The sequence below is a fragment of the Acanthochromis polyacanthus genome, chromosome 9 (assembly GCF_021347895.1).
Source record: "Acanthochromis polyacanthus isolate Apoly-LR-REF ecotype Palm Island chromosome 9, KAUST_Apoly_ChrSc, whole genome shotgun sequence".
Taxonomy (NCBI): domain Eukaryota; kingdom Metazoa; phylum Chordata; class Actinopteri; family Pomacentridae; genus Acanthochromis; species Acanthochromis polyacanthus.
Genome location: NC_067121.1, coordinates 3399959 through 3426826, shown reverse-complemented (window position 1 = coordinate 3426826; position 26868 = coordinate 3399959). Strand labels below are relative to the sequence as shown.

At 39.6% G+C, this 26868-nt stretch overlaps 1 protein-coding gene across 1 annotated transcript in view; it reads left to right on the top strand.

The window, feature by feature from the left end:
- The window catches only part of LOC110965268 (solute carrier organic anion transporter family member 5A1-like), a 45530-nt gene that overhangs the window by 3512 nt on the left and 15150 nt on the right, over positions 1–26868 (top strand). Inside the window, exons 2-4 of the mRNA XM_022214247.2 lie at positions 19181–19313; positions 21689–21906; positions 22725–22889. Of these exons, the coding sequence (XP_022069939.1) occupies positions 19181–19313; positions 21689–21906; positions 22725–22889 (516 nt within the window). The remainder of the gene's footprint in view (positions 1–19180; positions 19314–21688; positions 21907–22724; positions 22890–26868) is intronic.

Here is a 26868-nt window from a genome sequence, read left to right as displayed (position 1 = left end):
AGTTTGTGGTTCTAGTTTGAATCCAGATGCGGGGGTCCTCGACTTACGTCCAAGTTCCGTTCTACGGCCCGACCAAAGTCGATTTTCTCCATAAGTCGGAGCCATTACATGGATCACGATATCGATCAGTTCTCCAGAAAAGTCATGAACACCAACGCATGTGTGAATCATTTTACTAGAAGATAACAGAATATTGTAACAGACTGATATTGTTGTTGATGTTGAGGTTTCAGTGTTTATTGTTCAGTTCCAGATTTACCTAATGTCAGTGAACGTGCCATGTTTAGTTAGCTCACCTGATTGGCTGAGAGTCAGCAGTAGAGAGAGCTGGGAACGGCGGCTAATTCTGGAGCTAAGTTATGGGGTTTCTCTAGTTCTTCTGGAGCTAAGTTATGGTGTTTTTCTAGTTCTTCTGGAGCTAAGTTATGGGGTTTCTCTAGTTATTCTGGAGCTAAGTTATGGTGTTTTTCTAGTTCTTCTGGAGCTAAGTTATGGTGTTTTTCTAGTTCTTCTGGAGCTAAGTTATGGTGTTTTTCTAGTTCTTCTGGAGCTAAGTTATGGGGTTTCTCTAGTTCTTCTGGAGCTAAGTTATGGTGTTTTTCTAGTTCTTCTGGAGCTAAGTTATGGTGTTTTTCTAGTTCTTCTGGAGCTAAGTTATGGGGTTTCTCTAGTTCTTCTGGAGCTAAGTTATGGGGTTTTTCTAGTTCTTCTGGAGCTAAGTTATGGGGTTTTTCTAGTTCTTCTGGAGCTAAGTTATGGGGTTTCTCTAGTTCTTCTGGAGCTAAGTTATGGGGTTTCTCTAGTTCTTCTGGAGCTAAGTTATGGTGTTTTTCTAGTTCTTCTGGAGCTAAGTTATGGGGTTTCTCTAGTTCTTCTGGAGCTAAGTTATGGGGTTTCTCTAGTTCTTCTGGAGCTAAGTTATGGTGTTTTTCTAGTTCTTCTGGAGCTAAGTTATGGGGTTTCTCTAGTTCTTCTGGAGCTAAGTTATGGGGTTTCTCTAGTTCTTCTGGAGCTAAGTTATGGGGTTTCTCTAGTTATTCTGGAGCTAAGTTATGGTGTTTTTCTAGTTCTTCTGGAGCTAAGTTATGGGGTTTCTCTAGTTATTCTGGAGCTAAGTTATGGTGTTTTTCTAGTTCTTCTGGAGCTAAGTTATGGTGTTTTTCTAGTTCTTCTGGAGCTAAGTTATGGTGTTTTTCTAGTTCTTCTGGAGCTAAGTTATGGTGTTTTCTAGTTCTTCTGGAGCTAAGTTATGGGGTTTCTCTAGTTCTTCTGGAGCTAAGTTATGGGGTTTTTCTAGTTCTTCTGGAGCTAAGTTATGGGGTTTTTCTAGTTCTTCTGGAGCTAAGTTATGGGGTTTCTCTAGTTCTTCTGGAGCTAAGTTATGGGGTTTCTCTAGTTCTTCTGGAGCTAAGTTATGGGGTTTCTCTAGTTCTTCTGGAGCTAAGTTATGGGGTTTTTCTAGTTCTTCTGGAGCTAAGTTATGGGGTTTTTCTAGTTATTCTGGAGCTAAGTTATGGGGTTTCTCTAGTTCTTCTGGAGCTAAGTTATGGTGTTTTTCTAGTTCTTCTGGAGCTAAGTTATGGGGTTTCTCTAGTTCTTCTGGAGCTAAGTTATGGGGTTTCTCTAGTTCTTCTGGAGCTAAGTTATGGGGTTTTTCTAGTTCTTCTGGAGCTAAGTTATGGGGTTTCTCTAGTTATTCTGGAGCTAAGTTATGGTGTTTTTTCTAGTTTGTAGCCTGTGTGAAGGTTCAATAAATGACTACAGAACGGGATAAAGTCTCACGCATTCATCACAGAGGGTCTCTACACAGTCTGACCTATGCTTGGGAGCCATAATGAAGGACATAAAGTTAGTGAATGTAGCACAATCTAAGGTAGCGTACAACCGGAGAAAGTAAACAAAGCTAGTTCCATGTAACTAGTTCTGACGTAGTGATAAAACACCTTAGGTTAAGGACGTCGTAAACTGAGGACCTCCTGTATTAGTGAAGAGCAGGTTTGGTTTCATTTTGGGCCCTGGCAGAATCATGGTTTGGTTGTGACATAAATTTAATCTAACATCCTGATTGGCTGGCTGATGAACTGATGGGAAACCCAACTTGTTCTCGGTTAGCATCTTCTTGTGTTTGTTCGGTATTCCACATTGTTTTCTCTTTCTCATCTCGTCCAACCAAACACACTAACCGTGAAGCTTCTGTTCATATCTGACGAAGAAAAGCAGCTAATTGTGAGATTTTAGAGGCAGATCAGCAAGTTATTTGTTTGTCCTGCTTGAGAAGGGACTGAAGTGGTTCATCGATCTTTAAACCAGTTGTCAGCTAGTGGAAGCTGATGGATTAATTAACTATCTGGTGCAGTTCTAGTTTAAAACATTGAGAACATCCAGGTGAACAGAAGAAAGGTGGATTGCAAATCGCTAGATTGTAAAATTCTGCATATTTCTGGTGTTTTTTGTCGTCGTGTTGTCGTCGTGAGTCTGAGCTGAAATGCCATCGACTGTAACTGCAAACACTCTTCAGACCTGTACCTGCTGAGTTTATATTTAAAACTCAGGTTCTCAGTGACTAATGCACTCAGGAGAGATATTTTTAAGTTGAACGTTGAACTTTATTACAAAAGTTGAGCTCGTGATAACTGGAAATCACATCTTTTCACCCCTCGTGTGGATTTCTTTCGGCTGATGCTGACATGCTGCCATATGGACGCCTGTGATTCCCGTCTAAAGCCGTGGACTTTTAACATGCAGCTATAACAGCATTATGTGGAGGATTTCCATCAGATCTGGATCTGCTTGGAGGGATTTGCTTCCATTCAGCTGGATTAGAGTCACTGAGGTCCAGCGGCGATGTTGGATGATAAAATCTGCCTCACAGTTGGCTCCAGACTAACCAGCACATGACTTGATTGCTCTTTAGTTGGTTTTCTTCAGTCTTAAATGCTGATGAGTGGTTGCTTCTGCATTGCCTGGTTTTTCACTGATCTAAAACCTGACAGTAACTCAAAACTTTGCAATATCTCCAAATATTTTTGAGTGAAAATATGTTAGTTTTCTCATCTGTTTTATTGTAGAGGTTGCTAGATATCACTAATGTAAGCTGAACACAAGCTTCTTGTCAATAATGTACCTCAATGCTACCTGTGGAGGCTAAAGTAGAAGCTAGTTTGTTAGCTCCGCTCAGAGAAGCTTCTAGTCTCCACTCAGATTCTGCTGCACAATAATTCAGACAGGGTGAGACCAAAAATGAGTTTAAAATGCTGAAGAAAGGCAAGTTGAAACCAAGAGAGCTTTCTGCAAGCAGAGCATTTTGAACATCGATTTTATAGCTGGTCATGTTCATTCAATCATGGGGAATTATTATTAATATTTGATTAATTCCCTAGTTCTGCATCTGCCATGGTAATAAATTTAGTATTTATTCCTTTCACCTCTTTCTTCTCATTTTGTCATTGAAATAATCAGCTCAGTAGCACTTCATGCTCGGGTTCCTCTGCTCGGGTTCCTCTGCTCGGGTTCCTCTGCTCGGGTTCCTCTGCTCGGGTTCCTCTGCTCGGGTTCCTCTGCTCGGGTTCCTCTGCTTGGCCTCCACCGCGGCCTACATATCTGAGACTTACACCAGAAAGTTCTGCAGCCAAATCAACTGTATGACCTCCGGACTGCCTCCCTCTTTTCCCAGTTCACATGCTTCCCCAGAAATTCTCGCCCCAGTAGTCTCAAACAAGGTAAAACCTAATTAACCCAGCAAACGAGAGCCGGGTTATGAAACAGAGCAGGGGAAGGTGGAGGGAGCAGGGCAGGTCTTATGAGCATTCCTGTCGTTGAGGGGGGAAGTAGAAGTCCCACAGAGGCTCGGCTGTGGTCCGACCTCTTTGTTCTTTTTAAAACAACCAGAGCAGCAAAAAGGGAGAAGCTTTGATCCGCCGGGCAGCTGGACGGTGGTACCATTCTGCCTGGGTGGTTTCCAGGTTGGAGAATAAAAATGAAATGAAGTGGTATTTAGCAAAGAAACAATAGATAGATATATACTTTACTAACCCTGAGGGAAATTCAAGTTGTAATTTGTAAAATGCAGCTTATTAGTCTTAAATTCAGGATGAAAATAACGTTGCAGTGAAAAACTAAAGAAAATGTCCCTATTCAACATACTGCATAGCCAAAAGTATACAGACACCTAAATCTGTCGACCCAAAGCAGAAGAAATATCTGGAATGGTCTTGGAACTTGGTTGATTATGGAAAAATATCACTGACTGAATTTATCTGCAGTTTTTCTATGATCTGACAGTTCAACAGGCACTTCATGAGTCTTTATCTGAGATGTGATCTGCTTCTCAGAGGAATTGTTCAGATCTTTATTGTGACAGTCCAGTTGAGATAACCAGCTAGCTCTGGCCCATCCCATCTCGTTATTTCCGCCTGCAGACTTCGTAGGTCACTATTGTGATGATCCTTGAGGTTATTAAGATAGCAGTGACTTTGACTCTTCATCAGTAAGAAAATAGCTGAAATGTTTCACTTTAAACTACCCAAAGTTGGGTTGCGTCCTCCGTCCCTGGATCGTAAACGCTCTGTCGTACTGTGTTAACTCCGTCACTTCCTTCTGTGGCTGTCTGGACCTGGGTTTGAAGCTTAAAGGTCTGAAAACTCCCAGGATTCTGTGTCCTCGACTGCCTGCGGAGGACTGATGGTCTTGACGTAGGGCCTCATGGACGTCGGTGTTGGGCCTCCATCTGGTCCATCGGTGCAGTCCGGCCGCTCTGAGCCTTAACCTGGTCCGTCTGTGCTGCTCCGGGTTTTGCTGGATTTTTTGCGCCTGTGACCAAATAACCCTGATGATAACATGTACAGCACTTTGGTTGACAGTGTAATTTTTAGTGCTTTAGAAATAAAGTTGATTGATTGATTGATTTGTGATGTCACAGTGATGTCATCTCGCCACGGGCTTCGATAGGGAAAAGGTGTGGCTGATTTTTTTTTTTTAGAGCCCCGACTTTTTGGAAGCAAGAAGCTGAATCGTAAAATAAATAAAAAATGAAATGTTTTGGAAGGAAAAGCAGGATATATTTTTGTTGCATCTTTTATATATTGTGGAGTTTCAGGCCAATCACCTGTAAATTCTCTAATTATTGTTATTTTTCCTAGAGAGAACTGACAAACACACCCAGACCTTCCTCAGTCTAATGCTGACACAATGATAATCTTTTATTTCCTGCAGTTCTCTGTTCAAGATTCTTGCAATTCCGATACTTTTGGGGGTTTTTGGAGACAAAGAAATTGTGATTTTTGTGAACTTGTGGCTTTTTCTTAAATTTAATTCTTAACTGCTCAGATGTAAAGATTTTCCTGCACCAGATTCTTCTTTTCCAGTGTGGAGAAGAACTTAGAAGGTAGATTTTGAAGTTGCAGCGTGTCGCTTTGGAGAGCATCCAGAGAGTGTTTGTCTGGCCAGAGCCTCTCGACCGGTAAACGCTGCTGTTCAGTCTCTTTTGTGGCGGCTGAATGGAAGCGTTTGTTCCCAGTTTGTGGTGAGTGGCGGCGGGTTTCCTGGCGAGCAGAGCCAGACTGAAGCATGTCGTTGGGTTTACAGCAGCCGACAGCTTCTGCAGTTACTGGAATCATGGTTCAGTGAAAGCAACGATTTTTTTAGTCTCCTGTCCTGAAAAACGCCCGTCTGAAGCTGGAGGTTTTATAATAATCTCACCTGCTGTTAAATACGTAAGAATCCATCATTTGGAGGGAATAAGATCCACCATAATAGCGAACATTTTCTTTTCTTTTAACTTTTTGTGGTAACATAGTATTTGTCATGAACAGACTCGAGTCTCTGACGTCAGAAATGTTTTTCTGAGCAGCGTTTTGTCAGATTTGTCCCATCCATCAGCAGCATCAGTTTATGTTCAGACTTGAATCTGTTCACCGTCATTCAGAGTTTTGCTGAGATGGAATAAATTACGTGACTCTTTGTGGTAGTTTTTCAAACATGTCAAACATCTGAAGAGTCTCTTTTCCACGAAGCCCGACGTCGTTCCACCGTGTCCTCTAAACTCCAGTGATTACCTTTTTAAAGTTTAGTATTCAAATACTGATCCATCTGTCTCATTTTTCCTCAGTGTGTCTCATTTTTACTGCGATATAAAAATCTGCAGCTTTGTGAAAATACCATAAAACATCAGAACAAGTTATGATGAAACACTTTTAAAAACATGAAAACCCAATGCCGAGTTTCTTTACTTATTTATTTTGCAAAAACTTTGAATAAACCTCTAATCAACATATGAAAAACATTTTTCAGAAGTTTTACTAACTGGAATAAATGATGAACTGCACACTATTGATATTTTACATTTTTAATAGGTTCATGCTGTATATACACAGCCTGCAGTTCAACACATTTCAGCTGAAAACTTCCTGAATTTTTGCCTCGTGGCTGTTAGTCACAGCTGGATCAATCATGGCTCTTTTGTTTCGACATGAGAGGTAGAATTTTTTGTTTTTTACAGAATATTTTTAGAGCAAACTGTTTGGCGACTTTTTAAATTTGTGAGTTGAAGCTCAGATTTGTTTCCGACTGAACTGGACGTCACACACGGTTAGTTCAAGGACCGTCGGAAAGCTGAGAGTTTGACAGAGCTGTGTCTTCTCCTTCAGTTTTTGACTCTGATAAATGGTGTGATTTGAACTTTGCTGACGGTTTTCGGCTCCATTTGCCCCTTTAGAGGGAGGAGTCTCTTTATTGTCTGTATTTATTTGCTGAAACATGGATTCTATAAAGACGACTGTCCGTCCGTCCGTCCGTCTCCAGATGAAGAGTTTGATGAAAATGATTCAGATGCTTTTCTTTACAATCACCAAATCTCAACCCAGCTGGGAGGTTTTGGACCAACATGTGGGACAAAACACTAAAAAGCACCAAAATGAGCAAATATGTGTTGGAAAAATGCCGTTTATCCGACCAGTGGAGTTCCAGAGACTTTGAGGAGAACTGAAGCCAAACATCTACAGCTGCTTCATGTGTCTGTACATTCAGCTGGACTTTAGCAGGATCTGTGTAAACGCCTTCCAGCCATAAAAAGCACTATCGTTGTTTGTTTAGGGATCTTTAGTTTGCAATGCGTTGAAAATGTCCCATAATTAACATTGAGCGCCGGTTTGCAGACTTACCTCTCCATCTCTTTTACATGAGTCTACTGCTGACCATGAAGGGCTCACAAAGGGCTGACTGGACACAGACAGGCCTCTAATGCTGCTTAGCCTACTTAGGTTATTAAGTTAGTGATGGAACATGAGATGATGTCTTATTGAATCTGTGGATTCAGCAGGAGGACACCCAGCAGAAGCTTTTACAGATCAGTTCTTCTGTCTGCTGATCTCTGGTCAGAGCAAAGCTTCTTCTGGTTTCTGTCAGCCGCTAACTGGGAGGAAGATCTAAAGTGGAGGTTCCAGCGAGTCTTTGCTCGGATGATGCAGCGTTTTCTTTCAGAACCGCCTCCAACGGGGAATGTCCTGCTGGACAAAGACGGACTTCATTCCTGGTATTTTCTCATTTAAAGGAAACTGTCATGGCGCAGCAGCTTCAGTGATGTTTGTAGTGACGATCAGAAGTCTCCTTGCTCTAAATGTATTTACTGCAGCACAAATTAAACAAAACTGCTCATTCTGACCTTTCCAACAACCCTGCAGCGTCAGCAAGAAGAATAAATTCACTGATAGTTCCAACCAGTTTCCTCTTTTATTTACATTTTAGTTCGTCTTAGCTTCATGGCTTTAGCTTGCTGTCTCAAACACTTCCCACCAAACAGATATTTGTAGACAGTTTGATTAAAGTAGAACAGAATTCTGGAGTTTCAGAATGGTTCCTGAATAATATGTTGTTTTTTGTTATTATGAGCTCAAGGATGGAGCTTCATTTGATCACAAACTGCAGATGTTTAAAGGTGTCTTTGTAAAACTCGAGCTTAAAATATAAAATACTTCCTGAGATCGTTAAAGAACAATCTTCCCATGGACTCACTTTCAGCAGGTTTTTTTTGCTCACATTTAAATTTAATTCTGTTTGAACAACAACATCTGAGGAACTGTTAAAACCTGAAAACTTCTCTCTTATTTCTCATCATGTCACTGATTCAGAACCTGGACTAGAAGTATTAGTACACCCCCTGTCAAAAGTTTTAGGACACTTTCTCATTCAGATAAATTAGAACCTGTCCTAAAACTTTTGACAGGGGATGTCGGTCAAATAATTTCTGATTAAATATGAAAAGGAGCCGATGTCATAAAAACACGTCAACAAACAAAGCTGGAAGTCGTCTCGTTTATTAGAGTAAAAACAGGTAAAGAAAAGGAGAAAAAGCCTTGCTGCTGTTTTAAACCAGACGGACGAAAAACTGTCCAGTCAGAGTCCAGATGTTTAAAAAGACAAACATCTGTTTCACTGTTGAGCTCATTTCATCTCAGACCATCAGAATTCTGCTAAAATATCTGCTCCTCGTGAAAATGTTGTTTTGTAAATTTTACCGCCTAATTTATGTTTACAGCATAAAATGTGAACATTTAAAATGATATCAGTGAAATTTTAGCTCAAAAACGTTCAGAGAAACATTTTTTCTTTCAGCTGTTTTTCCTCATATTTAAACCTGAGTCTGTTTGATCAACAACATGTGAGGACCTTTTAAAGATAAAACGCCGACGTTTTCTCACTCATTCTGGATCTGTAATAATCTGTAGAACTATTTATCAGTATTTCTGTTTCTGTGACACAACTGGACAAATCTGCTCAGTCGGTTATTAAAGCTGAAGGAAAATAACTTTCCCACCAGATGAAAGTATTTTCTATGTTTAGTTGTGTGTTAGTGAGACCTGCAGCTGCGTGTGCTTCAGAAAACATCACTGAGTTCTACGTATCCGTTTTTTGTTCATAGGAGCTGGATGGAGGAAGATGGAAGCTTTCATGACGGCTTCAGTTCTTTAAATATAGTTCAGCTCACGATAATCAGAGAACATTTGATCTACTGGGAAATATTCCAGATTCTGAATCAGTGACATGATGAGAAATGAGAGAAAGTTTCAGGTTTTTATCTTTAATAGTTCCTCAGATGTTGTTGTTCAAACAGACTCGGATTTAAATGAAAGAAAAAAAAAAACCTATAAAACAAATCAAATTTAAAAAATGTCTTTATAAACATTCATATTTTATGATATAAATCAGGTAAAATTTAGATGAAATTGTGTTTCTTGTGCTCAGTGACACTAAATTTGTGAATAAAACGGCACAAAATTCACCTTAAATCACTGAGAACTCAAGTTGTCTGAGATTCCATGAAACCTGTTTTTCCATATTTTCACTCAGCCTGAATCAGAGATTATTGATCTGCTGTCTTCTTTTCCTGATTCTGAATCAATGTCATAATGAAAAATAGCAGAGAAAGTTTCAGCTTTTTAACTTTAATGATGGTGTTGTTTAAACAAAATCAGATTTCATGTGAAAGTGGGTCAGCCAGCAGTTTGTTTATTGAGTTGTAATCATCTAAAATCTCTTCGATATCTGTATAAATATGATGTGAAAAATGTGCAGTTTTCTGAGAATGTATCTTGTATTTAACGTATAAATTTGACAGATTCCATTTTAAAGGTCCGTAGTTTGTGAAGCAGGTTCCCTCCATGTGGACGACAAACCGTCAGCCTCCATATGAGATCATGGCCAAAGGCACAGCAGACATCCATTAGAATAATTCAGCACAGTATTGCTCTGTAGCCCCAATAAGAGGCGCTCTGTTTGGCTGCACAGCGACGAGCTGCAGCCACTTCAAATTTTAATGCGACAACTCAGAGACACAATCTGCTCCTCGCCGGGTTTGGAACGCTTCGTCGTGTTTCTGCTCCACACATGAGCCCAGAGCTGCTTTCCATGTTCTCCAGAGCACTAATCATGAAAAAACGTCTCGGTTTTTCTGACTCGTTTGACTTTGGTGCACAAACATCGGCTGGTTTTTGACCCATAAGTCACAGTAATTTAGTGCATGATCAACCAAATCTGACTTCCTCAGAATCAGCTGTTCTGTATCTGTAGTAGCTTTATTTAATTAAGCAAAGTTTTTCCTGATTATTATCCTGGAGTGGATGAGGAATTAATCTGGTCTGTGAACAAATCATACGTGCTGTAATGTGACCCAAAGCAAGCCCAAAATGATGAGAAACAACCAGAATGAGATGCTAAACTACCACTAAAGGATATAAAATAAGCAAAATAAGATTAAAAAAATGAACTCACAAGGACATAAAATGGCCGAAGTATTACACAAATGATGTAGAACGACCAAAATGTCACACAAAGAGCACAGAATTATGAGAAACAACTAAAATGTGACGCATAATGACATGAAAACATCCAATATTAGACGCTAAACTACCACTAAAGGATATAAAACAACCAAAATGAGACACTAAACTACCACTAAAGGATGTAAAACAGCCAATATTAGATGCTAAGCTACCGCTAAAGGATATAATACAGCCAATATTAGACGCTAAGCTACCACTAAAGGATGTAAAACAGCCAATATTAGATGCTAAGCTACCGCTAAAGGATATAATACAGCCAATATTAGACGCTAAGCTACCGCTAAAGGATATAAAACAACCAGAATGAGACGCTAAACTACCACTAAAGGATATAAAATAAGCAAAATAAGATTAAAAAAATGAACTCACAAGGACATAAAATGGCCGAAGTATTACACAAATGATGTAGAACGACCAAAATGTCACACAAAGGGCACAGAATTATGATAAACAACTAAAATGTGACACATAATGACATGAAAACAGCCAATGTTAGACACTAAACTACCACTAAAGGATATAAAACAACCAAAATGAGACACTAAACTACCACTAAAGGATGTAAAACAGCCAATATTAGATGCTAAGCTACCACTAAAGGATGTAAAACAACCAAAATGAGACGCTAAACTACCACTAAAGGATATAAAACAGCCAATATTAGACGCTAAGCTACCACTAAAGGATGTAAAACAACCAAAATGAGACACTAAACTACCACTAAAGGATGTAAAACAGCCAATATTAGATGCTAAGCTACCGCTAAAGGATGTAAAACAGCCAATATTAGATGCTAAGCTACCACTAAAGGATGTAAAACAGCCAATATTAGATGCTAAACTACCGCTAAAGGATATAAAACAACCAAAATGAGACACTAAACTACCACTAAAGGATGTAAAACAGCCAATATTAGATGCTAAGCTACCGCTAAAGGATGTAAAACAGCCAATATTAGATGCTAAGCTACCACTAAAGGATGTAAAACAGCCAATATTAGATGCTAAACTACCGCTAAAGGATATAAAACAACCAAAATGAGACACTAAACTACCACTAAAGGATGTAAAACAGCCAATATTAGATGCTAAGCTACCGCTAAAGGATATAAAACAGCCAATATTAGACGCTAAGCTACCACTAAAGGATGTAAAACAGCCAATATTAGATGCTAAACTACCGCTAAAGGATATAAAACAACCAAAATGAGACACTAAACTACCACTAAAGGATGTAAAACAGCCAATATTAGATGCTAAGCTACCGCTAAAGGATATAAAACAGCCAATATTAGACGCTAAGCTACCACTAAAGGATGTAAAACAGCCAATATTAGATGCTAAACTACCGCTAAAGGATATAAAACAACCAAAATGAGACACTAAACTACCACTAAAGGATGTAAAACAGCCAATATTAGATGCTAAACTACCGCTAAAGGATATAAAACAACCAAAATGAGACACTAAACTACCACTAAAGGATATAAAACAGCCAATATTAGATGCTAAACTACCACTAAAGGATGTAAAACAACCAAAATGAGACACTAAACTACCACTAAAGGATGTAAAACAGCCAATATTAGATGCTAAACTACCGCTAAAGGATGTAAAACAGCCAATATTAGACGCTAAACTACCACTAAAGGATATAAAACAGCCAATATTAGACACTAAACTACCGCTAAAGGATGTAAAACAACCAAAATGAGACACTAAACTACCACTAAAGGATGTAAAACAGCCAATATTAGATGCTAAACTACCGCTAAAGGATATAAAACAACCAAAATGAGACACTAAACTACCACTAAAGGATATAAAACAGCCAATATTAGATGCTAAACTACCACTAAAGGATGTAAAACAGCCAATATTAGATGCTAAACTACCACTAAAGGATGTAAAACAACCAAAATGAGACACTAAACTACCACTAAAGGATGTAAAACAGCCAATATTAGATGCTAAACTACCACTAAAGGATGTAAAACAGCCAATATTAGATGCTAAACTACCGCTAAAGGATATAAAACAACCAAAATGAGACGCTAAACTACCACTAAAGGATATAAAACAGCCAATATTAGATGCTAAACTACCACTAAAGGATGTAAAACAGCCAATATTAGATGCTAAACTACCACTAAAGGATGTAAAACAGCCAATATTAGACGCTAAGCTACCGCTGAAGGATATAAAACAACCAAAATGAGACGCTAAGTGAGCTCATAAAGACGTAAAATGACCAAAGTAAAAACAATAATTAAAGAAATTGTGTGTTTATTTCATGTTTTCTGTGGTTTCCGTCATTCTGAGTGTGTGGTAGTAACAGGAGACGTTCTGTTTCCGTTCAGCTGGACGGTGAACAGACTCTTCAGCGTGCAGGAGGCCCGGACACAGATTTCAGAGATGTTGGTTCTTTACAGCCCGCTGGGAAGTTGTAACCAGACAGTGCTGTGTCAGCAGGTTGCCACGGCAACGCCGGCATCCCATAACATTTCATTGTGCCTCCCTCTGCTGTGTTTCCATCTCGGCCTCAGCGGTCCGTCCGTCTGTCCGAACGAAACGTTAGCTCCTCGCTCAGCAACACGAGACACAAAACAACGAATAAAGCAACAAACAAACCAAAGTTCTGCAGCTTTAAGACGGCCAAGAACCTGCAGACGGACAGATACAGGAAAAAGACTGATCCTCTGCAGGAAATCATTTTGTTACTGCAGCGACAGCCACTGTCAAAAACCCACGATACAGGAAATATACAGCAAAAAAACACAGAAATGGAATATAATCCGTCAGGCAGCAGCAAAAATATGTGCAGAAGCAACAAAAAGCAGCAGAAATATGTGCAAAAGCAGCAAAATGTCATAAAAATAAACACAGAAAACAACAAAAATATGTGCAGAAGCAACAAAAAGTCATTAAAAAAAGTACAGAAAGCAACAGAAATATGTGCAAAAAAACAAAGAAATGGAATAAAATCAGTCAGGCAGCAGCAAAAGTATGTGCAGAAGCAACAAAAAGCAGCAGAAATATGTGCAAAAGCAACAAAATGTCATAAAAATAAATACAGACAGCAACAAAAAGTATAAAAAAATGTGCAGAAATAATGATATGTGTAAAAATGAATATGTGCATAAGCAACAAAACCAACAAAATGTATCATAAAGCAACAAAAGGCATAAAAAAATGTGCAAAAGGAACAAAAATCTTTGCCAAAGCCAGCCAGGTCAACTACTTATAAAATCAGTTTGTGAAAATTAAAAGTAGCATAAAATACTAGAACCAAGTAAAGTAGAAGAGCAACTTCTGTTTAAGATTTTAAAAACTGAACAGACCACAAAGGACGCCCAAAAGCCTCAGAAACATCCAAAGAAAATGTTCTGTTTTTAGTCCAAAGTGTTGGAGCCACAAAGACTGCATTTCCCCACACTTACCTGGAAGCTGATTTCTGTTCTTTGATCTGAAGTTTGGAGGCGTTTTTCTCGCTGACGAAGCTTCACGTTCCTCCAGAAACAGTTTAATCTGTGCTGATGTTTACAGACAGACAGAATAAAATGATTCTCTACCTGCTCGACTCACGCAGAGTTTCTGAAAGCAGATCAGGAGCAGATCAGACTGTTGGCTGAATGTTGTGGAACAGACGACACACTGAAGACAACCTGAGGAACTTCAACCTGCTGGAGGAGATCTGCAGGAACGTATGCACAAAACAACCTCAGAATGATGTAAAACCACCAAAATGTGACGCAAAATGAGCAAAGTACGGCACAAAGCAACCAGGAGAAGAAGAAAAATGATGAAAATGAACCAAACTGAGATGGAAAAGGAAGTTTTACTCTCATATTGTGAATTTTTCCCCAAAAAATGGTGGAAAAGCAACAAACAAAGAAGTGCAAAAGCATCAAAGAGATGATGGTTTCTCTCTTCCTCCCCACGGTGTAGTTTCTGCTTCATCAGATCTTCAGCTTCGTTTGCTTTTAGGCTGAAACTGACGGATGGAAGCGATGAGGCTGAAGATCCGCTGAAACCACAAGGTTTTTCTCCGTCAGCACAAACCCTGCAGCCTCTGGTCCAGCTCTTTTACTGCTTCAGTCTACATGTAAAGTCGTCTTCTGTAATTTATCACAACAAAGAAAATCTGTAAAGCAGCAGTAAACTGTTCAAAACGTTAGTCAATGAAAAACGAGCTGAAAGCGACTTCTATGTGTCTAATATATGTGCTAAAGCATCAAAATATGTACAAAAACAAGAAAAAAAATACATGTACAAAATACATGTGCTAAAGCATCAAAATATGTACAAAAACAAGAAAAAACAACAAAAATACATGTACAAAAACAAGAAAAAACAACAACAATACATGTACAAAAACAAGAAAAAACAACAATACATGTACAAAAACAAAATATATGTGCTAAAGCAACAAAAATACATGTGCTAAAGTAACAAAAATATGTACAAAAACAACAAAAAACAACAAAAATACATGTGCAAAAACAACAAAAAACAACAACAATACATGTACAAAAGCAACAAAAATACATGTGCTAAAGTAACAAAAATACATGTGCTAAAGTAACAAAAATATGTGCAAAGACAAGATGAAAGCAACAAACATAAGTGCAGCAATATAAAATGAACACATTGTTTTTAATGTCAAATAAAGGCAGATATCTGTAACAGAACTTTATTTCTACTGATTTAAATACAACTGAAATCATTTCACACAGATGTTGTAAAACAGTAAACTGTGTAATAATCCTATTATTACATCCTATTTATTATTGTTTGTAATAAATAACGGATGTTTACGTTATTTACTGTTTTCAGTCTACATGTAAAATCGTTTTATGTAATTTAACAACAGAGAATCTGTTAAATAAATTGTTCCAGTCAAACTGTAAACTACCGTTCTTGTGATCAGACTTTTTTCTTGTGATTAAAATGGGGTTTTTTCAGACTTTTTTCCACTGTTTAACCAGACCAGAAACTTCTTCCTCACGTTCTGCTCGTCTTTATCTGCAGCCGGTTGCGTAACGCGGCACGCTGCCAGCTGAGGGTTTTCCTTCCTCCCCGGCTGGATCAGGGATTATCCAGGAAGCTCCATCATCCAGACTCTGATGATGTAACACGGAGGCTGGAATTCAGAGGAATAACCTCCATAAAGCAGGAGGACGGGCTGCAGCAGGAGAATCCAGCATTTCATTTGAAAAACCTGCAGCAGCTTCATCACTGATCAGAGTTCTACTTTATACTAGAATATTTCAGAGTTCCATAGAGGTGGTCCACATTTATCACCTTTTAATGGACTTTTTCCATCATTTCTGAGCCTCAGAACTTCATCAGTCCAGCAGATAGAACCATGACATTTAGGAGGAGAAACATCTGAGTTCTGGTAGAAACTGACACCAGATCAGTTTAAATCCATCCAGGATCTCAGTCTGAACACTGGATCTAGTTTCTGTTCATTTCCTCTAGAACCAGCTGTGATCATCAGTATTATGGGATGTATCCCAGTGACCATCAGTATTATGGGATGTATCCTAGAGATCATCAGTATTATGGGATGTATCCCGGTGATCATCGGTATTATGGGATGTATCCTGGTGATCATCGGTATTATGGGATGTATCCCGGTGATCATCGGTATTATGGGATGTATCCTGGTGATCATCAGTATTATGGGATGTATCCTGGTGATCATCAGTATTATGGGATGTATCCTGGTGATCATCAGTATTATGGGATGTATCCTGGTGATCATCAGTATTATGGGATGTATCCTGGTGATCATCGGTATTATGGGATGTATCCTGGTGATCATCGGTATTATGGGATGTATCCTGGTGATCATCGGTATTATGGGATGTATCCCAGTGACCATCAGTATTATGGGATGTATCCTGGTGATCATCAGTATTATGGGATGTATCCTGGTGATCATCGGTATTATGGGATGTATCCTAGTGACCATCAGTATTATGGGATGTATCCCGGTGATCATCAGTATTATGGGATGTATCCCGGTGATCATCGGTATTATGGGATGTATCCTGGTGATCATCGGTATTATGGGATGTATCCTGGTGATCATCGGTATTATGGGATGTATCCCAGTGACCATCAGTATTATGGGATGTATCCCGGTGATCATCGGTATTATGGGATGTATCCCGGTGATCATCGGTATTATGGGATGTATCCTGGTGACCATCAGTATTATGGGATGTATCCTAGTGACCATCAGTATTATGGGATGTATCCTGGTGACCATCAGTATTATGGGATGTATCCTAGTGACCATCAGTATTATGGGATGTATCCCGGTGATCATCAGTATTATGGGATGTATCCCGGTGATCAACAGTATTATGGGATGTATCCTGGTGATCATCGGTATTATGGGATGTATCCTAGTGACCATCAGTATTATGGGATGTATCCCGGTGATCATCAGTATTATGGGATGTATCCCGGTGATCATCGGTATTATGGGATGTATCCCAGTGACCATCAGTATTATGGGATGTATCCTGGTGATCATCAGTATTATGGGATGTATCCTGGTGATCATCGGTATTATGGGATGTATCCTAGTGACCATCAGTATTATGGGATGTATCCCGGTGATCATCAGTATTATGGGATGTATCCCGGTGATCATCGGTATTATGGGATGTATCCTGGTGATCATCGGTATTATGGGATGTATCCCAGTGACCATCAGTATTATGGGATGTATCCCGGTGATCATCGGTATTATGGGATGTATCCCGGTGACCATCAGTATTATGGGATGTATCCTGGTGACCATCAGTATTATGGGATGTATCCTGGTGATCATCAGTATTATGGGATGTATCCTGGTGATCATCAGTATTATGGGATGTATCCTAGTGACCATCAGTATTATGGGATGTATCCTAGAGATCATCAGTATTATGGGATGTATCCTGATGATCATCAGTATTATGGGATGTATCCTAGTGACCATCGGTATTATGGGATGTATCCTAGTGACCATCGGTATTATGGGATGTATCCTAGTGACCATCGGTATTATGGGATGTATCCTAGTGACCATCAGTATTATGGGATGTATCCTGGTGATCATCAGTATTATGGGATGTATCCTGATGATCATCGGTATTATGGGATGTATCCTGGTGATCATCAGTATTATGGGATGTATCCTGGTGATCATCAGTATTATGGGATGTATCCTGGTGACCATCAGTATTATGGGATGTATCCTGGTGACCATCAGTATTATGGGATGTATCCTGATGATCATCAGTATTATGGGATGTATCCTGGTGTGAACAGTTTAATCAAAACCTTCAATCAAACATAAAAACAAAACAACAAAGAATCAACTATGACTGTGTGAATCTGAACCTCCTGGTCTGGACCTGGTCCTTTTAAATAAGCCGTCTGGACCCTGAGTTGGTCCCTGATCTGGACCCAGAACTCTTAGATAACCTGTCTGGACCCGGTCCTCTTCTAGAACCCTTAGATAAGCAATCTGGACCTTGGTCTGGACCCTGGTCTGTTCCCTGATCTGGACCCTGGTCTGGTCCCGGTCCTCTTGGGTAAGCCTCCTGCTGCTGCAGCTTTAGTTTTCAGTCACGCCACCAGATTTCTGCATTTGTTTCAAGTCTGTCCAAAGATTTAAAAATGTTAATTCCCTCTAATTGGAGGAATCTGACCCTGAAGGAGGCGTCATGTGATCCGGACACGTGGGGGCTCACATGGTCCAGATTAGTTCTGGTCCGACCCGTTATGTAACAGCAGATGTCGGGGAGTTTGTAGAATTGATTCACTTGGACCTCTCAGGAGGCGTTCAGGTCCCAAAACACAGAAACTCAGAAAACCAGCTGAAAGAAATGAACCGATCAGCTGACTGTTAGTGAAGGAATAAAAGGAGTGAAGATGTTCCTGTAAAGAAGGTTTAACGTGTCCTTAAACATCCTACATCATGTTATTTATTCGCCCTCTGAAGGTTTAAAACACATAGAAGAAGAAGTTTATCAGCCACAAACTGTAGAAGCAGAAAGAATCATCGGATTATCAACTTTCTGACAGTCCTTGAACTACTCCTCTGCCTGAGTGCAGATATTTTATTAGAATTTAGTGTTTTTAATTTATTTTATCTTCTGTTTACCTCTGCTGCTCCTCAACATTGTTAAAATAGTTTTTTTTCTTCATTTAGTGCATCAACAATTTCAGAGTATTTCTTTTGCGTCTGTTTTTATTCCTTTTTGGTAAAAATGAAAATCAAATTCTGTGTATAACAAATAAGCAGAATGGTGCTCCTCGTTGTTTTTGTTGTTTTTCACGGAATTTTTCACTAAATATTTTCTGCATTTCTTATTTAAATAAGAGAAGAACGACAAGTTACTTTACTGACACATTTCTGATGTTTTTTGGTCAGTTTTTGTGTCTGTCAGCTCGTTTCTGATGTTTTTTGGTCAGTTTTTGTGTCTGTCAGCTCGTTTCTGATGTTTTTTGGTCAGTTTTTGTGTCTGTCAGCTCGTTTCTGATGTTTTTTTGATCAGTTTTTGTGTCTGTCAGCTCGTTTCTGATGTTTTTTGGTCAGTTTTTGTGTCTGTCAGCTCGTTTCTGATGTTTTTTGGTCAGTTTTTGTGTCTGTCAGCTCGTTTCTGGTGTTTTTTTGTCAGTTTTTGTGTCTGTCAGCTCGTTTCTGATGTTTTTTGGTCAGTTTTTGTGTCTGTCAGCTCGTTTCTGATGTTTTTTTGGTCAGTTTTTTTCTCTGTCAGCTCGTTTCTGGTGTTTTTTTTTCTCTGTCGGCTCATTTCTGGTGTTTTTTTCCGTCCTCAGCCATCATGTATGTGATGGGAGCTCTGGGACCGGCGGCCGGATACCTGCTGGGAGGCGTCCTCATCGGGTTCTACGTCGACCCAAAGACGGCCGTCAACATTGACCAGAGCGACCCTCGCTTCATCGGAAACTGGTGAGAATCTGCTGCTGTATGAAGTTTATTATTTTAGATTCAGTGCTGATGCTGGAACAGGAAGTTAAATATTGAAGTCTCTGCTTCACGGTTTCTGAGTCGTTTTTGTCTCCATGCTGTTGTTTTTGACTTTCTGAGTTAATTTTGCGTCCTTTTTTTGTCAATTTTAATGTCTCTCTGGTCATTTTGTGCATTGTTTTGAGGGTTTTGTCCATTTTTTTGGTCAGTTTTGATCCCTTTCTTCTCATATTTTGTGCCTTTGTGTTTATTTTGCATCTTGTTTAGTTATTTTCAATCTTTTTTTGGTCTTTTTGTGAATTTTTGTGTTCATTCTGTCTCTTTCAGTCAGTTTTCATCTCTTTCTGGTCATTTTGTGTGTCTTTGTCGTTCTTTCTCTCTCTTTTTCACCATTTTTTAGTTTGTTGGGAATGTCTTTGAGTCTTTCAGTCAGTTTTCATCTTTCTGCTCATTTTGTGCACCTTTGTGTTCATTGTGTGTCACTTTTGGTCACTTTGGCGTTGCACCGTGTCTTTTATTTTTTATATATTCAGCGATATGAAAAAACTACAGAAGCTTTCACTGGATGACTGGACTGACTGGAAGTTCAGACTAATTATGTGGGGGCAGCGGTTTGTCGTTCAGCCTTCACAGGACTCTTAAAGCTCAGAGCAGACTCAGTTCCTGCTCACATCTGTGGTCAAAGTCTGATAAAAAGAGGAAAACTTTGTCTGAAACTGGACGGTGGCCGGGAAACCTGAGATCACAAACGTCAGCGTGACTTTTCATTCTTAAAGTGCACGTTTCTGCTCAGATCTTCATCCATCTGATGCGATTATTCATCTGTTTGATGACTCACAGCTGAAGACTTCCTCCATGAATTATAGCAGGAAGATGATGATGAATGTTTGTTTATTTATTAATGAGATGATATCGGGTCCAGATTGAGTCCTGGACGGCAGACGGAGGCGTCTCGTCCTCCGTCTGACTCATCGGCTCTCCTTCAGTTTTCTGCTTCTGTCTCGTTTTTACTCACCGGAGCTTCATTTTGCTCTGCAGCTCTGTGAAAAACAGGACAACCATGAAGGACAGGGAACTCAGAAATGTCCCAGTTTTTATACATTCTCAGTAAAAAAGATAATGAAGCGTGAAGTCTGCACGTCTGACATTTTTTATCGTGCTCAGAAAAACTACCCATGGCTCCTCATACTACCAATATTTTACTGATCACATTTTAATTTAGCTCTCTGGAAACACTTCCTGCACTTCAGCTGAAAATGTGCTGAATTTTGGTCGGTCGTGGCTCCACAGTTACACTGAGGATCGAATAATTTTTTGTTTTTACAGAATCTGGATGGAGCAAGGCTTTTCAAACAACTCATGAAAAAGAAAGATCTCGAGGAAATATCACAGTTTAAGCTTAGATTTGGTTCATTTTCCCGACAAAACTGAGGTTGAAATTCTGACGGTTCTCCTTGTTTTTGCTCATTTTTGGCTCTCATTTGGGAGATGTTTTTGACAGATAAGGTGCCATTCACATCCAGCAGCAGGTTTTTGGGTTAAATTTAATTCATTTTGAGACTGAACGTTCCAGATAAACTGCTTCTTTTTAAACGTAAACCAGCTCTGAGCTCTACTTCCTGAAGCTTTGTTGGATTTCACCACCTCAGCCATGGCAGATGTTTCTCTATTTTCATTTTTAATTTCTCTCCACACCTTCCTGCACTTCAGCCCAAAACTCTCTGAACTGTTGACGCCTGATTGTTGGTCACAGCTGAGTACCTAAAGGTTGCATCTAAAACTGTAGAATTATTCGTTTTTTGTAGAATCTGGTGGAGACGTTTAGATTTTTCTTAGATTTGGTTACTTTTTTGGTTATTTTTTCAGATTTTTCCGGTCTCAGCACACATGATACGCTGAAGGATTGTTCTAAATCTGACAGAATCTGTCTACCTCTGATGGATGCTGTAATTTGGGGAAATTTTTCACCTTAGTGTTTTAGATTGCTTTCTCTCTGCTCTGTGGAAACACTTCCTGCACTTCAGCCCAAAACTCTCTGAATTTTCCTCACATGACTGTTGGTCGTAGTTGAGTCTCTAAAGACTTCATGGTTGCATCGAGGAGTGCAAAATTTTTCATTTTATACAAAATTTGGTTAGATCTATCAGGTTCTTTTGCATATTTTTGTGATTTTGATGATATATCCCAGTTTTAAGCTCAGTTTTTGTTGACTTTTCCACAGGAACAGAACGTTGCAGATGAGTAGTTCAAGTACCTTCAGATTCTTTCTTTTTATCCAGCGTCTGGCTCTGACAACTTGTGTTTTTTAAGCTTTTTTTTAAACCTGCCGGTGGGCTTCCTGTGTTGTGGCCGTTCAGGTGGAGCGGCTTCCTGCTGTGCGCCATCGCCATGCTGCTCGTCATCTTCCCCATGTTCACCTTCCCCAAGAAGCTGCCGCCCCGACACAAGAAGAAGAAGAGGAGGAAAAAGCTGAGCCTGGACGACCTGTCCAGCGACGACGACGTCCTGAAGGAGAAGAGCAACAACAAGAACCAGACGGTCACCTCGTCCATGGGCTTCGGCAAAGACATCAAAGGTAAACTGCAGCTCCACCGTCTGCGTCCACTTCGGTTTGTCTGGGACCCAGAACGAAGATCTGTAAAACATGTCGACTGAATTCAGAGAGTTTCACGTTTTCAGACCCTGAGAAAACGTCTTACCTCTAAAATCCACTTTAATGTTTAACTAGAAATGATTCTGTTTGTCTTTCTGAGTTTCATATTCAACCTTTAAAATGGTTTTCCAGGTGAAAATAAGCTCCAGATCTAAAAACATCTCAAGTTCAGACAAAAATATTTTACAGAACTTAATTAACAAATAAATAAACTTGTTTATTCAGATGACAGAAAACACTTCAGCTATTTTGACGACTGATTTTGAATCTTTATTTGTGAAGAACAGTCATTTTGTCTTCAGGTTTGTTTGGGTTGTTGGTCAAACAAAACAAGACAAAAAAGCAAAACTGTCATCTGGAAAAAATCAGATTTTACAGACAAAGCATAAAATTCTGTAAAAGTCACCAGAACATTGTTGTTTATTTCCCAAATGTTCATCCTGTAGCTGTAAGTAAATAAAATGGACTTTTAGCTTCAGATCAGCGGCACTCACAGGAGACCGAATGCAAAGACAGGAAGTAGAATCAGATCACTTCCTGTTTTGCTTTAGATTCCACAGTTAGAACCACGAATTCTCTCGTTTATCTGACATCAACCTGGAGTTCACTCTGGAGCAGGAATAAAAGCTTAAAGTGAGTTTAGGAAGGACATTTTATTCAGAAGCTGCTGCTGCTGTCACTTCATCTGCAGTTCAAGCAGCAGAGAACATTCCAGATTAAAGCTGTTCCTTTCCTTCCAGACCTGCCCAAAGCCGCCGTGAGGATCCTGAGCAACGTGACCTTTCTGTTCGTCAGCCTGTCCTACACGGCTGAGAGCGCCATCGTCACCGCCTTCATCACCTTCATCCCCAAATTCATCGAGTCTCAGTTCGGCATCCCGGCCTCCAACGCCAGCATCTACACCGGTGAGCACAACTAACGCTTCCTCATCGCCTCATCCAGCTCTGGAGCCTCTGAAATAGGACTTCTAAAAAAATCTGCTGCTTCGAAAAATCTCGTTTGTTTTGCATAAAAGCCTCTTATAGAATCTGGTTGTTGAATATGTCAAAGACAGACCAGAGCATTCAGACAGGACTTTAGTTTCTGCCGGTTTAGCTCCGGGTTTCTCAGCGCGCTGAGCAGGAGGAGCTGAATGCATTAATAATAAAGAAAGTCTTCAAGTGAAGGAGGCACCTGGGACCTGTGAGTGCTTTAAACAGCGCCGCTCCACAATCACACGTTAAACATTGAAACACACAGAGTCAGCTTTAGAGTCCACACAAGGAGGCTTTTAACCGATGCTGCACAGCCTGATTACCATTGCAACCGATGCTTCAGAGCCTGATCACCATGGTAACCAGTGCTTCAGAGCCTGATCACCATGGTAACCGATGCTGCAAAGCCTAATCACCATGGTAACTGATGCTTCAGGGCCTGATCACCATGGTAACCGATACTTCAGAGCCTGATCACCATGGTAACCGATGCTTCGCGGCCTGATCACCATGGTAACCGATGCTGTGGAGCCTGATCACCATGGTAACCGATGCTGTGGAGCTAGCCTGGTCTGGAGGAGGTTCTGTTTGGATTTAAAGTGGCTCTAAGGAGCGTCTCTCTTTCACCAGTCCTTCTTCTGATGATTCAGATTAGGAAGTTTTATCTACAAACCTGTTAAACTGAATGAAGGTTTGCAGTTACTGCCGGTAAACTGTGTGCAGTGTGTTTCCATGGGAACCTGCAGGCATTCAGTTGGTAATACAGAATACACACAAATACGTTTTTATGTTTGGTTCCAGTCAGTTTTACTCTGCTGGTGCTGAAACTCAGTCAGGTTTTCAAATTAAACTCAGATGAAAGTAACCTGCAACCATCAATGTCTAAAAGCCTCCTGCTTAATATTTAGGAAAGAGTTAGCAGCAGAATGTAGGAAGTCTGTTCTGTTTGTGCACAAGACATAAAATGACCGAAATACGGCAAAAACAATCACAAAATGATGTAAAACAACCAAACTGGGACACCAAACAACACAATACAACTAAAATGAGAACTCATTGAGACGTAAAATGACCAAAGTACGACACAAACAACCACAAAATGATGGAGAGTGACCAAACTGAGATATGCAAAGATGTAAGATGACAAATACGATGCCAGATGAACTCATAAACAGAAACTGACCGAAGTTTTACACAGAACCACAACATAAAGCCATAAAACGACCAAAATGTCACACAAAGATCCCAAAATTATGCAAAACAGCCAAAATGAGACGTCCAATGAACTCCTAAAGACATAAAATGGCCAAATGATCAGTTCGTTGGTGTCCATAACAGAAAATAACTTTAATTTCACTTTGATATGTCCAAAAACTGAACTGGTTTCCGGTCTCCTTGATTCTGGAGCCAGTTGATGTTTAAAATAATGACGTTTAAAGTTTCAGCTCTAAAATAAATAAATGAACTCACAGCGTCCACAGCTTTCTGCCAGCGTTTCTCTCATTTAACATAACTTACTGTAATAAATGTTTATATCCCTCACAGCTCTCCGGTTCCTTCAAGCAGAAATAAACAGCACAAATATTAAATCTTTTATTGGAGTCTGAGGCAGAAAACCTGGTCCACAGATCCAGCTCAGATCCACCGTCTGACCCTGATGGAGGTTTGGGGTTTTGTGGAGCTGTTTGACGCTAAATAAAGCCTGAATGTGTGCAGCTCTCAGCTCCTCTGTTCCTGTTGGAGCTGCAGATCCATCCTGCTGACGATGACCTTCTCCGTCTCTGTGGGTATTTTAGCTCCACCACATTTAGAAGCTTTTCTCTCTGTTTCGCCGACATGTCTGCAGATACACACTCCTCTGTAGGAATCAGATGAGGCATTCTCCAGCTAAACCAGCCTCTGACATCAGCGTTCACGTGGTTTTCTGCTGTTGAGCTGCAGGATAAACTGTGGCCTTTTGAAAAGCTGCCTTTGATTTGTCCTTCAGGTGACTCATCTGAACCGTCCACACAGAAAGCGGATGTTCAGTTTTTAAACATCTCAGTCACGCTCCCATCCAGCAAAGCCACGTCTTGTTGTGAGAAACGTTTCGGTGCTGAGTCGTGTAAGTGTCTCAGCTGAGTGGGAAGTGAAGCCAGAAGAGCCACTCAGACATATTTTCACATCTTCATCCTCCAGAGACAGAAATCAGATCATTTCTAATAGATGGAGAGTCAGTGGATGAGTGAGGAAGAACAGGCTGAACGTTTGATTCCCTTCTGTTAGTCAGCACAACCAGTCTGACGTCAGACAGCCACATCTGATAAAACCTCCTCACAACATCTGGTTCTTCATCTCCAGTAACTTTACTAATGATCAGAGTTCTACCTTCATGCTGGGAATATTTCTGGTCTGTGAACGAATCATATCCACTCTACTGTGACACAAAACAACCACAAAATTAGGTAAAGCAACAAAAATGTGACGCAAAATGAACCCATAAAGACATAAAATGACTAAAGTAAGACAAAAAACAACCACAAAATGATGTAAAGCAACAAAAATGTGACACAAAATGAACCCATGAAGACATAAAATGACTAAAGTAAGACACAAAACAACCACAAAATGATGTAAAACAACAAAAATGTGACACAAAATGAACCCATGAAGACATAAAATGACTAAAGTAAGACACAAAACAACCACAAAATGATGAAAAACTGCCAAACTGGGATGAATAAAACGACCAAAATGATACACAAAGAGCCCAAAATGCTGCAAAACAGACAACATGGGAGGCTAAACTACCAATAAACAACATAAAACATCCAAAATGAGAACTCATTAAGACATAAAATGACCAAAGTACGACACAATACATTTGAGTTGTGATAGAAACTGACACCAGATCTGTTTTCAAGACATTTTTGACCAATTTTACGCAGTTTTTTGACAGTTAGGACAAATTTGAGTCATTTCAAATCATTTTTGTCTCTTTTCATCATTTTTGACCATTTCTAAGTAATTTTCTGCAATTATTGAGTCATTTTTACTGATTTATGCACACCTTTACAATACTTTAATGCCACTTTGAAAGATTTCTGGATAGGTTTGCATATTTTAGAGTAATTTTCAACATTTATCAAAACATTTTGGGCACAGTTTGAGTAATTTTGGACAGTTTCTGTGTTCCTTTGGACACTGTTGTCACTTTATCATGTCACTGTGAACATCCAGGTAGCACTGATTTTAAATGTTTTCAGGGTTCCAGACCTTTGAAGTGCACAGAGGAGCTTTTTGAGCCGTTGTAACTCTGAGTTCAGGTAAAAACTGACGCTAGAGCGGTTTAAATCCATCCAGGCGTCACAGTCTGAACGGAGAAAAAACAAAAATAAACCAAACTGTCCCAAAACTGAGGGAGGAAACCATGAGACAGCCTGGAGGATTCTGAAATGTCTTCACAGTCAGAACAACCAGTGGAACGTTTCAGCGCAGAGCTTCTCCTTCACCGCTTGTGCTCAGTTTTCTGAATGACTTTAAGGGTTTCTGGCTCGTAAAACAATCAAAACGTCACATTAAACGACAAAAAGGAGACAAAAAAAGCCTGCATTTAGACGAAAAGCAAAACAAAGAGACTTAAGACTGTGGTTACTTAGTGGTGGAGATGAACGGCGTCATTCCTTCTGAGTTCATCTGCTCTGTTCACAGCATAAATAAGGATGTTTATGAAGAGATTTGTTGGAGTTTAGCTACAAACAGTAAACTCTGTGAAAAAAAACAGTGATTTCTGGAGTTTTTAAGCCGTAGATGACAATAAATTAACATTTCACTTTCAGGTACAACAGAGTCAGTATAATTAATTTTTATGTTTATCTAATTTTACAGGTGCAATATTTCATTATCATGTGTATATTAGTGTAATTACCAG